We start from the raw sequence: 14379 nt of genomic DNA on the forward strand, positions 1-14379 counted from the left end.
AACATAATGACGTTAAATTTCACCAGCTTCTGCTTGACTTCTTTCAAAGCCAGATAACACACGCAGAGCTTTACAAAACTCGCATTGGTTCCACGTAAATCAAGCGGATGAAAGCGAGGAATTAAACAACTTTTATAAAGTTTAGGAGCTGGATGCATCATTGCTCCACAGGCCAAGCCTGTTTTGGCATGATAGTAGATAACTTATCAGCAGTTGATTGGGACTGTTGTACATACAGTTATGAGAAGACATTACATCAAAGATGGTTTTCTCAGGAAAAGGCCCTCAGACAAACCCCCAAATCAAGCAGGAGACAAAACGTTTATTCTTGTTCATCATTCATCAGTTTGATTTCAGCATATTCCAAGTTAGCTCAAACCTTGACATGCAGCGATGTAAATATCTTTCACGAACATCTTGTTGGTCTTGTGATTAAACGTATAAGTTACTCCCCTCCTCTTTCCACACTTTAAAAGCTTCGTATTTGCTTTTATCAGGTGAGCGAGGAGAGAAAACCTTCACATTCTTCATCCAAAACAAACATCTGCCGATACAAGATTTGTATACGCTTCGAGACGTTTGCTTACATTGAGCACACAAAGTGTCAAAAATGTCAGAATCACATTTTAGTTCCAAAGCAGTGATTTCACAGCATGTGCCTTGTGTTGTGCACTTTCACCCTGTTTTCACATCTGCAAACAAACCGTTCTTCTGATTAAAAGTCAAATGCAGTCAAAGATAGTAAAAATATGTTCTGTTTTAATGTTCATTTTATGATTACAGTGTATTGCAAATCATCAGGCATGCAGAACACTTTCCACTTCAAGAGCAACTGAGATTTACATCTCATGCAAGACAAACAAACAAACTGTCAAACTGTGTTGTGAATATAATGAAACGTAAAATAACAGATTTCTTAAAAGATTATTAATCCCACATGAACGTGTCAAAATATTTCAACAAATGTTTGCAAAAGCACAACTCACACAATAGACCTTGACCTGGAATGTATGATGATGAATTATAGTAAGTACTTGCAGTATAATGTAAAGATGTAAATGACTTTTGTTGTTTATTGTAATTGGTTAAAATGTTCAAGAAAAACTTGAATTGAATGCATAACTGTGTATTTCCAGGTATGTCCAATACTAAAGCTGATGGCTTAAAATTTTGAAATGTTCTCCTAACCAGTGTTGTTTTGTATACTGTACAATACAAAAGATAATACATCGCTATATTGGAAGTTTAAAATGGCGAGTACACTTTAAAACAATATATTCATTTGTTGATAAAAAAGGGAGAGTTACTTAAAAACTGTCTCATGTGTTGCACATTTATGGCTTTTAAGTTTCTTAAGGGTCTTTTTAAATTCTTTGCTAGATTTGTCCCACTTGTGAATGCTGGTCAGAATATATTGTTGCCCCACAAAGCGACCCATAATTAAGTAGGTTTTCCCCAAGTTATCAAGTTGTTGGCAAGGACAGTCTGCCCCATTTTTCAGATAAAGGACAAGCTTTTTCAGGTCCTGCTTTTTCAGGGTTACGAGTTTCACAGGCTTCCTCTTTTTCTGCAGGATGAGTTTTCGGTCCGAGTTCTCTATTTTGACCTCCTTAATCTTCGCCTTGATCGCTGCAAGAGAAAATGCGACGATTCCAATGTTAGCTGTACGCACACACTTTTTAAGGAGTTGGGTAACATGTAAAACAGTTTAACTTTTATTTAGAAATAAATGTTCAAACACTTGGTTTTCTGAGGAGAATACAAATATTTTAAGGATTTTTGCATAAAGTCATTGTTGTAAAACACTTGCTTGTTTTTTATCTTTTTTTCACATTTCAGCCAAGAACTCACTCTAGTTTATGTGTTTCAGATGCTATTTCGTGTTAATTCGGCAAAGCTGAGTGCTGCAATGTGTTATATAGCAATATCATCAAGCGTGCATGAGGATACGATTCTTGAGTGTGGACCAAATTCGAAATCCCGCTAAGATCAATAGAGGGATCATGCAATTCTTCCCAACACTATCAGTAATGTGAACAACTGGAAGGGCCTGATACGGCCCCTGGAGGCATCCCTCATATCTTTGGCTACTCAAAGACTTCATAAAGAAGGATTGTTAATGTGTGTTATTGTTTGCTGTAATAAATGTGTAAGAATGTTTAAGAAAATGCCTAATAGCCTGACAGTTCTACACTACTCTCATAGATTGACTACTAAAAGTACTGCTTACAACAAATGTCTCATTTTAAAGTTTTAACGTACTAGCTCTTAAACCCCACGACATTATCTGAGTTCCAAAATGTTTCAATTCTAAAGAGCTTTTCTTTTTGGCCAGATGTCATCTGTTATAATATCTTCACCATCCTGATGTGTTATGATGTGAAAACCATATAATGCTGTAATGGATGGGAAATTGTCAAAGAAAAACGCTTTTGAAGCCCATTCATGAGCACGCAACTACATTTGATCCCGATGATTATTACAAATGACAGCAGTGAAAGTTTTCTGTCCAGTTACCGATTTTTCACAAGTTGTCAATCAATTGAAAAGTCATCAAATGAATTACATGATATGCATGTGTATGCAATATTTATCATTGTTTGTCAAAAATAAATATTCATATCCATCCAAATTTCCAAAACATGAACATATGGTTCAGGAAGGTTTGTTGCCAGCTGCTACTGCCATTTTGTGGCATATTTTTTGTTCACATAAAATGAAGGCATGATCATGACAGTCATAATTGATCTCTGTACTAATGTTATTCATGTGCTACATTAATACTTACAGTACATTATAAAAACAAACGTTTATTACAAATGTCTTTCAAGAATGTGCCAAAAACTTTCACACAACCACAAGTTTTAAGTGTGGGGGACACATGCATAGCTTGAGACGTAGTCATCCTGTAATGTCTACAAAAAGCCTTTATTGGGTTGGTGCTTGATAGCTTGCCATAAAAATAAAAGGTGTAATGAAATTCTTGCCACCGGCAAGCTTCCTGCCTTGACAACATCTCAGACCTTGCAAAAAGAAACTTGCCAGATTCTGACCACACCACTGGCTCTAAGAAACACTATTGCAATGGAAAAAAGTAGCTCTGCTTTTTATGCATTCAAAATATCTCTATTTGCAGTTTAAATCCACCAATCCACTAACATGGATATGTGGTTCTATACAAAAAATACGAATGACATGAAATCTGAATATGAGGAGGAAAAGGTTTGACCTTATGAAACAACAGAAACAGTCAATTCAAGAGTAAACAATACTGGCCACTTATGTATATAATGATTAATGAAAACATGTACGAGTGACAATCCAACCCCTCAAAATGTTCAAATCAAATCTACGCCCTTGCACACAAAACTCATTGTTTATAAGTTCTGTCTCTGGATACACACAATGTACTGTTTAAGCACCAACGTCTGTTTCACGCACCGTTCTCAAGAGAGAAATATGGATTTATGGAGTACAAATCCAGATGTAATATTTGAAATGTTCGGGCAAAAATATTATTGGAACCAAATGTGTGAACCAGAAGCCTGGATGAGGGCAGAATCACAGTAACTAACTGTCTGAGCGGATTTTGTTTTCTTGAAATCATTAGGATCTGGCCATTGCCTCAATCATTTTGAAACCACTTTTATAGCAGCATCTTGAATCTGGAATCTGGAGCAAGAAATGGTTTCCAGTGGTAATGTTTATAAATGTTCTGCTCGGAAAGCCTTCGTCTGAACAGCATTGTAAACTTTGCTTCATTTTTAATCTCTTTTGCTTTATTGCATTTCACTCAAATGGTGACAGACTTCTGTAATACTCAAAGCACTTGTTCTCATATTCATGAGTAAAAAGGGAAAATACACTGTCCCAACACAAATGGTTTTTGATTTATACAGATGGTCCTCGGAGATACTGAAAGTGTTTATATAGCAGTGTGTCTGTAAATGATTTTACTTGCATGGTATAGTGATAGGAAACATTACATCTGAATAAGAGTTCTTTGCTTTGTTAACTAATTAATGGTAATTTCTAATACGCTGATAGAAATGATACCTTACCAAATTCACTGGCACACATGTGTTCCAGAATAACATCTGTATTCATTTCATTGTCACATGGTGGACACACAGGAGGGTGGTCTGAGAAAAGAAGGAAACGATGAATATCCCATAAAAATCTTTGTCTGTTAGCATGAAAAACATGAAGCAAATTAAAACAAAGGACTTCTTACATCAAACATTGAAGTAAACATTTGGGGAATTGCATGATGTTTTGTTATGCTTTTTAAAGAATAATATTTCTTTCTATTTTCATTCAAATATAACAACACATAAAATGCTAAAAAGTTTATAAAAACATGCTTGGATTATAAACTCAAATTCCGAGGATTTGTTTGAATTGCATCAAATACGAATCTGATCTAAAGTTAGGACACAACTTATTCTTTATCGGTATTATTCCACAGTTTATAATGACATTTATGCCATACCTCAAATGGATTTATGAAAATTATGTGTTACCAAAATAAACCAAACTGAAATCTTTCGTTTCTTCAAAGCATCACCTATGCGCACTCCTGTCATTCTCTAAATGAACATTACAAAAAAACACTATTAGAAAGTTCCCATGTGTGCCCACTTACTTTAATTATATAAATGAATTTTTATTTACTTTAAAAACTAACCTCAAGCATCACACCATGTCTTAATTTCACAAGAAACAAACTCTGTGAGGTCAGTCCGAACCTTTCACCGATGGCGCGCACATCCTCGTTTACATTCTGTATACACACCTGCGGGTTTGGCCATACTAATGCTGGTGGTCTCGTTCATGGCAATGCATGGCAAAACGTCGTCCTGGGGGAACTTGTCGCAGCTGAGCATATCGGGCCAAGGGAACCCATATGCCTCCATTATAGGGGTGCAACTGTCCCGGACAGCCTCGCAGAGCCAGCGGCACGGATACAAGGGTTTCTCAAGGCACACGGGTGCGAAAAGCGAGCAGAGTAACACTTGCGTGCCGGGGTGACAGGCTTTGTGCACCAGAGGAACCCAGCTGCCCGCTTGCTGCTTCACCTCCGCTATGGTTTCGTGCTCCAGTAAATTGGGAAGCATCATTTTGTCGTAGCCCACATTAAAACACAACCTCAGGTTCTCGGGAATGTCTATGCACTGCGGCGTTTTCCCGTAAATGCGCACCCCGGTGTCCGTTCTCCAGGTGAAGTATTCATACTCGGATGCGTAAAGCGAAGAAAGCAAGAGAGCCAGAGAGATGAAGATCCACAGGTTCTTCATGGCACGAGGAAAAATATATCGCAACGTTCTGCGTTGTACAACTCTTAAAATATAGGCTACTTACAAAAATGACCTCGTAGTGTGGTTAAGCTAACTTGGTTTGTTTAAAGTGCTCGTTTTCACAGAGGAGCTGTTCGGTCGCGAGCGCGGGAGTAAATGAACACAGTTGAAAGAAACAAGCAAAGCAACCGCGCGCGTTTTTTGGCTCGGCATACCGTGAAGAGATTGCTCAATGTGCTTGAAAATGGACGAATGTTCGTTTCTTGGGCAAAAGGAAACACAATATGTTAACCCCTTATAGGCTATTCGTAGGGAATCTTATAGAGATGCGCGCACTTGCAGTTCTCGGAGGACGTCAAGAAATAGTCTGTGGGCATCACAGAGATTGTCTGTCTGTTTTAATGCCATATATGGGGTGTGGAAAATTATATTTTGAGAATTGTCTCAGTGGTTTTGTGTCCATACAATGGAAGTCAATATCTTATTTTGTGTTCCACATGCAGTAGAAACAAAGTCATACAGGTTCAACATGACACGAGGTTGAGGTAATAATAAAATAAGTTTCATTTGTCCCACTGCCTGAGACCCCACGAACGGCCGAAAAGCTTAAATTAACTTTATTGATTAACAAGGAATCAGAGAAACGACACAGAATCACAGCATAAAACCCCACAGGAATTTAATAACAGAATAAACTCTAGACACGACAATCAACAGTAAGTGACAATAAATACAAATCATCACTATAAACGAAGACAGAAAACATAAAAAATAGGAGCAGAGTAGCAACCTGCACACTGTTTATGACGCGATAGCGGAGGTGCGTTAGGTGATGTCAAATACGTCTTATTGCGCATGCTTGGGGTGTTCAGGATTATGGGTAATGTAGTATCTCATAACAATGTCTTGTTCACGTAACATCAAGAAATGCTCCTCGCGTTAATTGACTTAGAGATAAACAACGAAGGACTTATTTTAGTGAGGTTGCGGTGGTAGGCTTAGGCAAACTATGGCATCAAAATGGTACTTTTCAGGAGGTAAAAAGAGAAAAGCAGAGAAAGAAAAGCAAGCTCAAAATAAAGGTTTGTTCTGCTTTATATTGTTCAATGCCTAAACTAATTTAAAATATGTAAATTGTCATCTTTTTGTGTTTTATTTTCACTTGTTAAACTGCAGTGCTACGACAATTTTTACACTAGTGGGCCCATATTTATTGTCTTGCCTAGGGCCCCACAACCCCACGAGCCGGCCCTGCTTGTCACATACACACATTTACAGATTAACTGTTTACCATTAAAGCTTTAAAATAATACATTATATTTCAGTCACTTTTGGGTTACTTGTTTATTTAGTATTATCAAAAAGGACCATCCACGTTAACAATTCTGTTAGGATACCTTTTCATACAAACGCCTGACTTTACTTAATATGGAAAACAAAAATAAACCAAATAAGCTGGCAAAAACAATTACAGTTTAGCCAAATCAAATCCGAGCTGTCTTATTTGGTAAAACAATAAAAAAACAAACATAAAAACAACTGCATTATTAAAAGAGCCTGAAATTCATTATAAAAGCCTTTGGATTCAAAAACACGTATAACACGCTAATAAAATGTAAGTGAAAATGACTGTACATGGTCTGTGTCACTGGTGTAAAACATCTGATCCAATTCTATAAAAGTTTCACAGCCAGATTTATAACAGTGTTTGTCATGTTGGTCGAAAGCTGGAAGGCTCCCCTGCTACAAAGACACATTATTTAGAATGTATAATGAAGCATCTGACATTTTTGGCTTTGTTTTTGGAACTGGGATGCAGATGCTTGCGAGATTGCCTGCCATGTGCTTTTCACACTGATTTGAAAGCAGCTTCTCCTACCCAAACTCTAACCACAATCATTACAAGATACCATACAAAGGATCCCAGGTTAGTGTGTGCATTACTTCCAGAGTTTTGCAGCTGTGAGCTGGCTTTCAGAAATCACAAAGAAAGATTGTTTCACAATGCTAGAATTGAAATGAAGTGAGATTTGAGTTACATTGCATTATCAATCTAGCAGTGTTTTATAATTGCATCCAAATGTTAGTTTTCTTTATACACACTGAAACATTGAGGGGAAATATTTGGTGTAACACACCCATGTGTCCCTCTTATGAGACCACCTGTTTTAAGAATCTTAGAAGTGAAAGGGGTCATTGAAAAATGAATGAATGTCTCTACTCCTGGCTCTGTTGGAATCAGATTTTTTTCGCTCCTTATTGAGAACACTCATATTAGTTAGACATTTTCTGTGTTCCCTTGACATTGCATTGGGAAAATATAAATAAAGATGGAGAGTACATAAATAAACCTTTGTAGTGTTCTTAGTTTTGAGTTGTGTTCTTGGGGTATTTGGGTTGGGCCAACACTATTGTGCATAGAAATGGTAAGTAGTGACGTTTTTAACGTATTGACACACACATTTTTTTTATTTTCACTGAAACACAAGAGACTTCTTATATGTGTGTCATGTGTGACATGTTGACATTGTAAAGAATGGGGATTAGTTACAACACAAGGAATTCGTAATAGTCACATAATGTCATCTTTGTACAAGATTTGGATGGAATGTTTTCTTTTGTGTCACTTCCAATTGTGTTCACATTGGGAGCCCAGGTTTTTACTAAGTTAGACCTCTGCAATACCTATCATCTCGTCCGGATCCGGAAGGGCGATGAGTGGAAGACTCGGGTGCTTCCTTTTGGTCTTACCAATGCTCCTGCTGTCTTCCAGGGCCTTGTCAATAACGTGCTGGGAGACATGATCAATAGATTTGTCTTTGTGTACCTGGATGATATTCTCATATTTTCCCCTTCTCTCCAGGTTCATACCCAGCATTTTAGGCGGGTTCTTCGTCGCTTGCTCATGAATCAGCTCTATTTCAAGGCGGAGAAGTGCGAATTCAACACAGAGTCCGTTACGTTCCTAGGTCATATTATTTCACCCAGCGGTATCCAGGCAGATCCAGCCAAGCTAAAAGCTGTCGCTGAATGGCCCCCTCCCAACTCTCGTAAGGCCCTCCAACGTTTCCTGGGTTTCACCAACTTCTATCTGCGTTTCATCAGGAACTTCGGTCTTATCGCTGCACCCCTTACCGCATTGACCTCCACTAGAACGATCTTCAGGTGGAGTAAGGACGCTCAGGCTGCTTTTGATTCATTGAAGTCCCGTTTTGTCTCTGCACCTGTTTTGTCTATTCCAGATCCTGAACCTCAATTTATTGTCGAGGTGGATGCATCAGATGTCGGGGTCGGTGCAGTATTATCTCAGAGATCTCCCGTCGATGGGAAGGTGAATCCATGCGCCTTTTATTCCCACCGCCTCAGCCTTGCCGAACGTAACTATGACATCGGAAATCGAGAGTTGTTAGCGGTAAGATTTGCCCTGGGTGAGTGGCGTCACTGGCTGGAGGGTGCGTAACTATGACATCGGAAATCGAGAGTTGTTAGCGGTAAGATTTGCCCTGGGTGCCCTGTCTTGGTCTGGATGGACCATAAGAATTTGGAATATATCCGTTCAGCCAAGAGATTATGTCCTCGTCAGGCCCGTTGGGCACTCTTTTTCGGCAGATTTAACTTCACCCTCTCGTACCGGCCAGGTTCTAAGAACCTCAAGCCCGATGCACTCCTCTCGGCAGTACGAGACTCCAGAGAGGGAGGTTACCACTGAAACCATCCTCCCGAGGAGGATGGTGATCGGGGCTCTCTCCTGGGGTATCGAACGGTGGGTAGTGGAGGCCGGACGAGGGGTGCAAGTGCCAAATAAGGGAGTGTCCAGAGGGTTTGCTGTTTGTCCCAGTGGCGCTGCGCTCCGAGGTCTTACAATGGGGCCACTCATCCAGGCTGGTCTGCCATCCAGGAACTCAGAGAACGCAGGCTGCCATCCGCCGGCGTTTTTGGTGGCCGTCACTTGCCACTGATGTCAGACAGTTTGTGTTGGCCTGTCCCACTTGCGCTCAATGCAAGACAACCAATCGCCCACCTGCTGGTCTTCGTCCCTTGCCCATCCCTTCCCGCCCCTGGTCTCATATTGCCCTTGACTTCATCACAGGGCTACCCTCCTCCAATGGGAACAACGTGGTTCTCACTGTGGTGGACCGCTTCTCCGAGGCGGCTCATTTTAGACCTTACCAAGCTCCCATCTTCCCGCGAGACCGCTCAACTGTTGGTATATCACGTCTTCCGACTCCATGGTTTGCCGGTCGACGTGGTTTCTGATAGGGGTCCACAGTTCTCGGCTCGATTTTGGAAGGAGTTTTGTAGACAGATCGGGGCCTCTGCGAGTCGGTCTTCCAGTTTTCACCCCCAGACCAACGGGCAATGCAAGCGGGCCAACCAGGATCTTTCCGAGCCTTCTGGAAAGATCCTGGTTGGCCCGCTCGCATCCAACAGTCCGCGTACCTGGTGCTCTCAACTCTCGTGGGTAGAATACGCCCACAACTCCCTTCCTTCAGCCGCGTCAGGTATGTCCCCTTTTTTGTGTTCCATGGGTTATGATCCACCTCTGTTTCCGTCACAGGAACCCAACGCTGCGGTTTCTGACAGCTCTCACATGTCTGATCCTTGCATGTTTTCCTTTTTCCCGCTAGTTTCACTTTAGTTGTTAATTAGATTATTCCCCTCACCTGGCATCTCCTCTCCCTCACCTTTCCACACGGGTGGTTTCCCCTTTACTCATTAGTTCCGTTTCCTTTGTATACTGTGTATTTCCTCTTGCCCGTTATCAGACCTTTTTTTAGACCATACCTCGTCTTGCCCATTGTCGTGAGAAATTTATTACTTAGTTTTTTAGCCTTCTGGATTTCCAAGCTCTTACCGTCTATCCTGTGACTCACCTTGTCCCGCCTTTGACTCCAGGTCCTAGCGCACTTCCGGGTTTTTGGGTACCTCTCTCTACTGTCCTCAGCAACCGTTGCCTCCACTCCTGGCTGGATTATCCTTTTTCTGCTGTGTTCTCTCGGAGACGTTTAGACCCTGGTGTTCGCGGGTGCGTCAATTCCAGAGAATTCGACGGATGTTATGACAACGAAAACCTGACATCTATCGCTGCTCTAGGAACCCACCGGAAGAAGCTTACTGGCTACAGACACCGACCTTACTGGATTAATACCACAGCAGGAGACTCTACAGAACTTCTTACTCAACTCAGTGTGTGAATACCCACCGGAGGAAGCTTACTGGCTACAGACACCGATCTTACTGGATTTATACCACAGCGGGAGACTCTCCAGAACTTCTTACTCAACTCAGTGTGTGAATACCCACCATTGCGCTTCCGCCTTTGATTCATTGGACTTTTCTGTATCCAGTCTACTGGGATTATCTTTCAGATCATTTGACCTACAGTCCCGGGACTTTTATGACGGTAGCTCCGTCAGTGTTTGACTTTCTCTGCATGTGGTGTTATTTTGCTGGTTGCAGTGTACTGGCCGAGCGCTCGAGCCCTTTTCTCTCCTGAGTTTTCCGCTATAACGGTCTGTTTTCCCTGTGTTGAATAAACCTGTCAAATCCTGCATCTGACTCCTGTATACTTCATGACACACATTCAATCTAATGTATTTCAACAGGAATGATCTTATGTATTTATGTATAAATATAACAAAGCAATCTGACAGGAATTTATACATATTTTACGAGGTGCCTCATTCAAATTCTAATTTGAATGTTTAAGCATGCTTTGACTGTGCCCCTGTGATGTAATGGTGGGGCTTTATTAAAGAATGAGAGCGAACTGAAAGCATAAAGTGCAGTCAAGTCTCTCTATTCATTGAAGTCATATGCTGATCATATCCAGAGCAGCACAAAGTCGAACACGCCTACTTTTTCAGAACAGTGGCTATCTTTATCTGAAAGTGGGGGGACATGTCCCCCGCACATTCTACATTCCTACATTCATGGTACCGTGCCTACATAGCGCAGATGTATGACTTAAAGGGATACTTTACTATAAAATAAAAATGTCCTCATGTTTTACTCACCCTCAAGGCATCCTGGCTGAATATGGCTTTCTTCTTGAAAAAGAATACAATGGAAGTTATAATACCATGTATCATTTTACTTAGCGGTAGAATGCAGTGAATGGGCGTCAACTTTTTGAAGCTCCGAAATGTGCATCCATCGATCATAAAACTGCACGCACGGCTCCGTGGTCTTAACAAAGGTCTTCTGAAGCGAATCGCTGCGTTTGTTTAAGACAAATATCCATATTGACAGCACTATTAACGTTGATGTCTAGCTTCCATTATCCCTCTGCTGCATGTGAACCTGAGGCCTGTCTTTCCGACAAATGATGGCGACGAAAGCTCCGGCGCAGAGGAGATACCATCCTATTGGAACAAAATGAAAAACCGGAACTTACCTGCGTCATTGCATCGGTGGAATTCTGAAAAACAAGCCTGTATCAGAATCTCACCTATAGGCAGTGTTGGGTGCAACTAGTTACTAAGTAATTAGTTACTGTAATTTAATTAGTTTTCCCTAAATAAATTAAAGTAAGGGATTACTATTATTTTTTCTGTAATTGAATTAGTTACTTTGGATGTAATTAAATGAATTACTGTATAATGTATACAATACTGGAATTGTCATTCAAATTCAAAAGTCTAACTTTAAAATGCAAGCATTACATTTGATTAACATAGTTCCCTCTGAAGTGCAACACAAACTGCATTGTTGAAGCTGCATTTCTAAAACGCCATGAATTAGTAAAATGTATCATGATCCAAGGCAAAAGGTTTTACAGACACAAACTTGTATGGGTTGTTGGTTTCTGGTCTAAATTACAGTGCTAAAGTTTCCTCATTTGAAACGTTCAGAAGTGCAAATGTTTGGCTGATCATAAAGGTCACATGTGGATGGAACAAACATTGAAAGAAGTCTCTTGCCTGCTACAATAAACTGCAGATGAAGTGCAATTACTGTAAACTCGATACAGATTGATAAAGCTGTGTGTGGTACTCTCTACATAAAAAAAACCCCATGGAATTGAAATTAAAATTTAAACATTACTATGACAAAAATAATGTGAATAGAATATAATTGGGCCAAATTCAGAAGTCTTTGAATACTGTGTTGTTACAATGGCTACAAGATGACAATCATTTCATGGTCAAAAAGGTAAATGGCAACTGGTTGAAGTCCTCATCTACATGCTCATTTCCATGAATGTACGGTTAACTGTAATCTGGCAAATAGATCTCGCATGTTGTTAATGTACATGAAGATACACAGCAGGCTGCAACCATATTTCATGTACTGTAATGTTCCAAAAATGTCTAACAGGACTTGAATAATGGTGAAAAGTAAATGTTAGAGCCTGTTATTTGTCATGAAATATGGACTAGGTGTCTCTTGAGAAAGAATAAATTATCCCAGCGATGGTTCATTCATCAAATATCCTAGCACCGGTCGAAGTTCAAGATGGGGTTTCATTACGATGGATGAAGAAATGAGAAAGAACTGTTTAAGGCATCAACCTCTATTTAAACCGTTTCCATGGATCACTATTTGGTTTGCTTTTTAGTTCTTATTTATACCAGAGCTGGACCGTTGTGTCTTCTTTTCGAAATTAGGAACACACCATTCCATTTCCCGCTTTCTGAAATGTTGTGACAACATTGTCCTAATGCTAACAAACAAATACATCATTACTATGTAAAGTATGTGGTGAGGTCATGTCGGTTTAAAATTTGTTGCTTTCACATTTGAATAACAGCAGTGTTTTTCTGTCTGTGTATTCAAGGGGAAACAATCCAATTTTACACAATAACAGGGTTACACAGTTCCTGTGCTTTAATTTTCTATTTGAGAAGATAAAGAGAAAAAAAACGATCTTCTTTCTGTTGCTTACATTTAATTAAATTAAATTACAGAGACATTACTTCTGTAATGAATTACGAAATTAAAATTCACCTTCCACCCTGTGGAAATAAATACAAAGTTTGATTGGGCACTTTTTGCACCACACCATTTTTTCACCATTGGACCAAGGCTAACTCCATCCCCAATATATCCCCAATCACCCCATATATTCAAATTATATGATTTATGTATTAATCTAATGTCCAATGTGTCATTTTTGGGTAGATCTATTGACAGAAATGCAATATAATACACATGTCTTCAGAGGTTTATAAAGACCTTACGTAAGGATGCATTATGTTTTTATGAGCTATTTCTATCTACATACCGCGGGTCCCGTTGCATGGAATTCTCCATGTTGTTCTACAGTAGCCTTAAACGGACAAACTTCTCTACAGAGGGCATTTCGTATATCCGTTATGTCCTTCGGCGAAGAAGCGAAAACGTAACAAAATTTGTTGCTGTGTCAGTCTCGTACTACTTTTCCAGTGGAGTGGTGGGAAATGTGTTCTTTCTCGGCGGGAATTCTGAATATGTGAAATTTGATGAGCGGTTAAAATGTAGAATGATGTCATGAAATTTCTATATTTTTGGGGGGCACACGTGCCAGACTGTAAGTTTTGAATGCTTATATCTTTTAAATGCAAATTGGGTCAGCGCTTTGGAGCATATTCAGTTTATTTGAGATCCTTAAGGCTTACACATTTTTAATAAAAGAAAAAAACGTACCATTTGATTTCACTGGTAAAGCCCCCTTTGGATTCGGACTTGATTTATAAAGGACTTGGACTCAACAAATAGACTGCAGTATTCTTTGAAAATACAAAAAACCCTCACAAAATACGTTTGATGTTTTCCAGCGGCTTTAAAACACAGAGAAAATAAAAATATGTACGTATTTAAAATAGATGTATCTGAAATAATGCCCATCCTGGTCATCAGATTATTGCCATGGTATATTTTGGTTAGCTGGGGTTGTTGTTTTTAATGAATGTATGTTTAAATGTAGGCTATAGGCCTACTATATACTCTATGTAGGCTAATTTATTTTAGCACGCTTAAATTATTATAATTAGTATTTACCTTAATAACCGTATAATTTAACAAATTACTATGTGAGGCTTCATTACAGTTTCACTAAAAACATCTTTCAGAAAGCATTCACGTTAGCGAGACATTATTC

At 39.5% G+C, this 14379-nt stretch overlaps 1 protein-coding gene across 1 annotated transcript; it reads right to left on the bottom strand.

Moving 5' to 3' along the window:
- Positions 1-739: 739 nt before the first annotated feature.
- sfrp1b (secreted frizzled-related protein 1b) lies at positions 740-5566 on the bottom strand. Its single transcript, XM_079448458.1, has 3 exons — positions 4796-5566; positions 4062-4142; positions 740-1629 (listed from the first exon to the last, which is right to left on the bottom strand). The coding sequence occupies exons 1-3, from the start codon at positions 5295-5297 to the stop codon at positions 1304-1306; spliced, it is 909 nt and encodes a 302-aa protein (XP_079304584.1). The 5' UTR covers positions 5298-5566; the 3' UTR covers positions 740-1303.
- Positions 5567-14379: the final 8813 nt, after the last annotated feature.

The sequence above is a fragment of the Barbatula barbatula genome (genome assembly GCF_947034865.1).
Source record: "Barbatula barbatula genome assembly, chromosome: 24".
In the NCBI taxonomy this organism is placed as follows: Eukaryota; Metazoa; Chordata; class Actinopteri; order Cypriniformes; family Nemacheilidae; genus Barbatula; species Barbatula barbatula.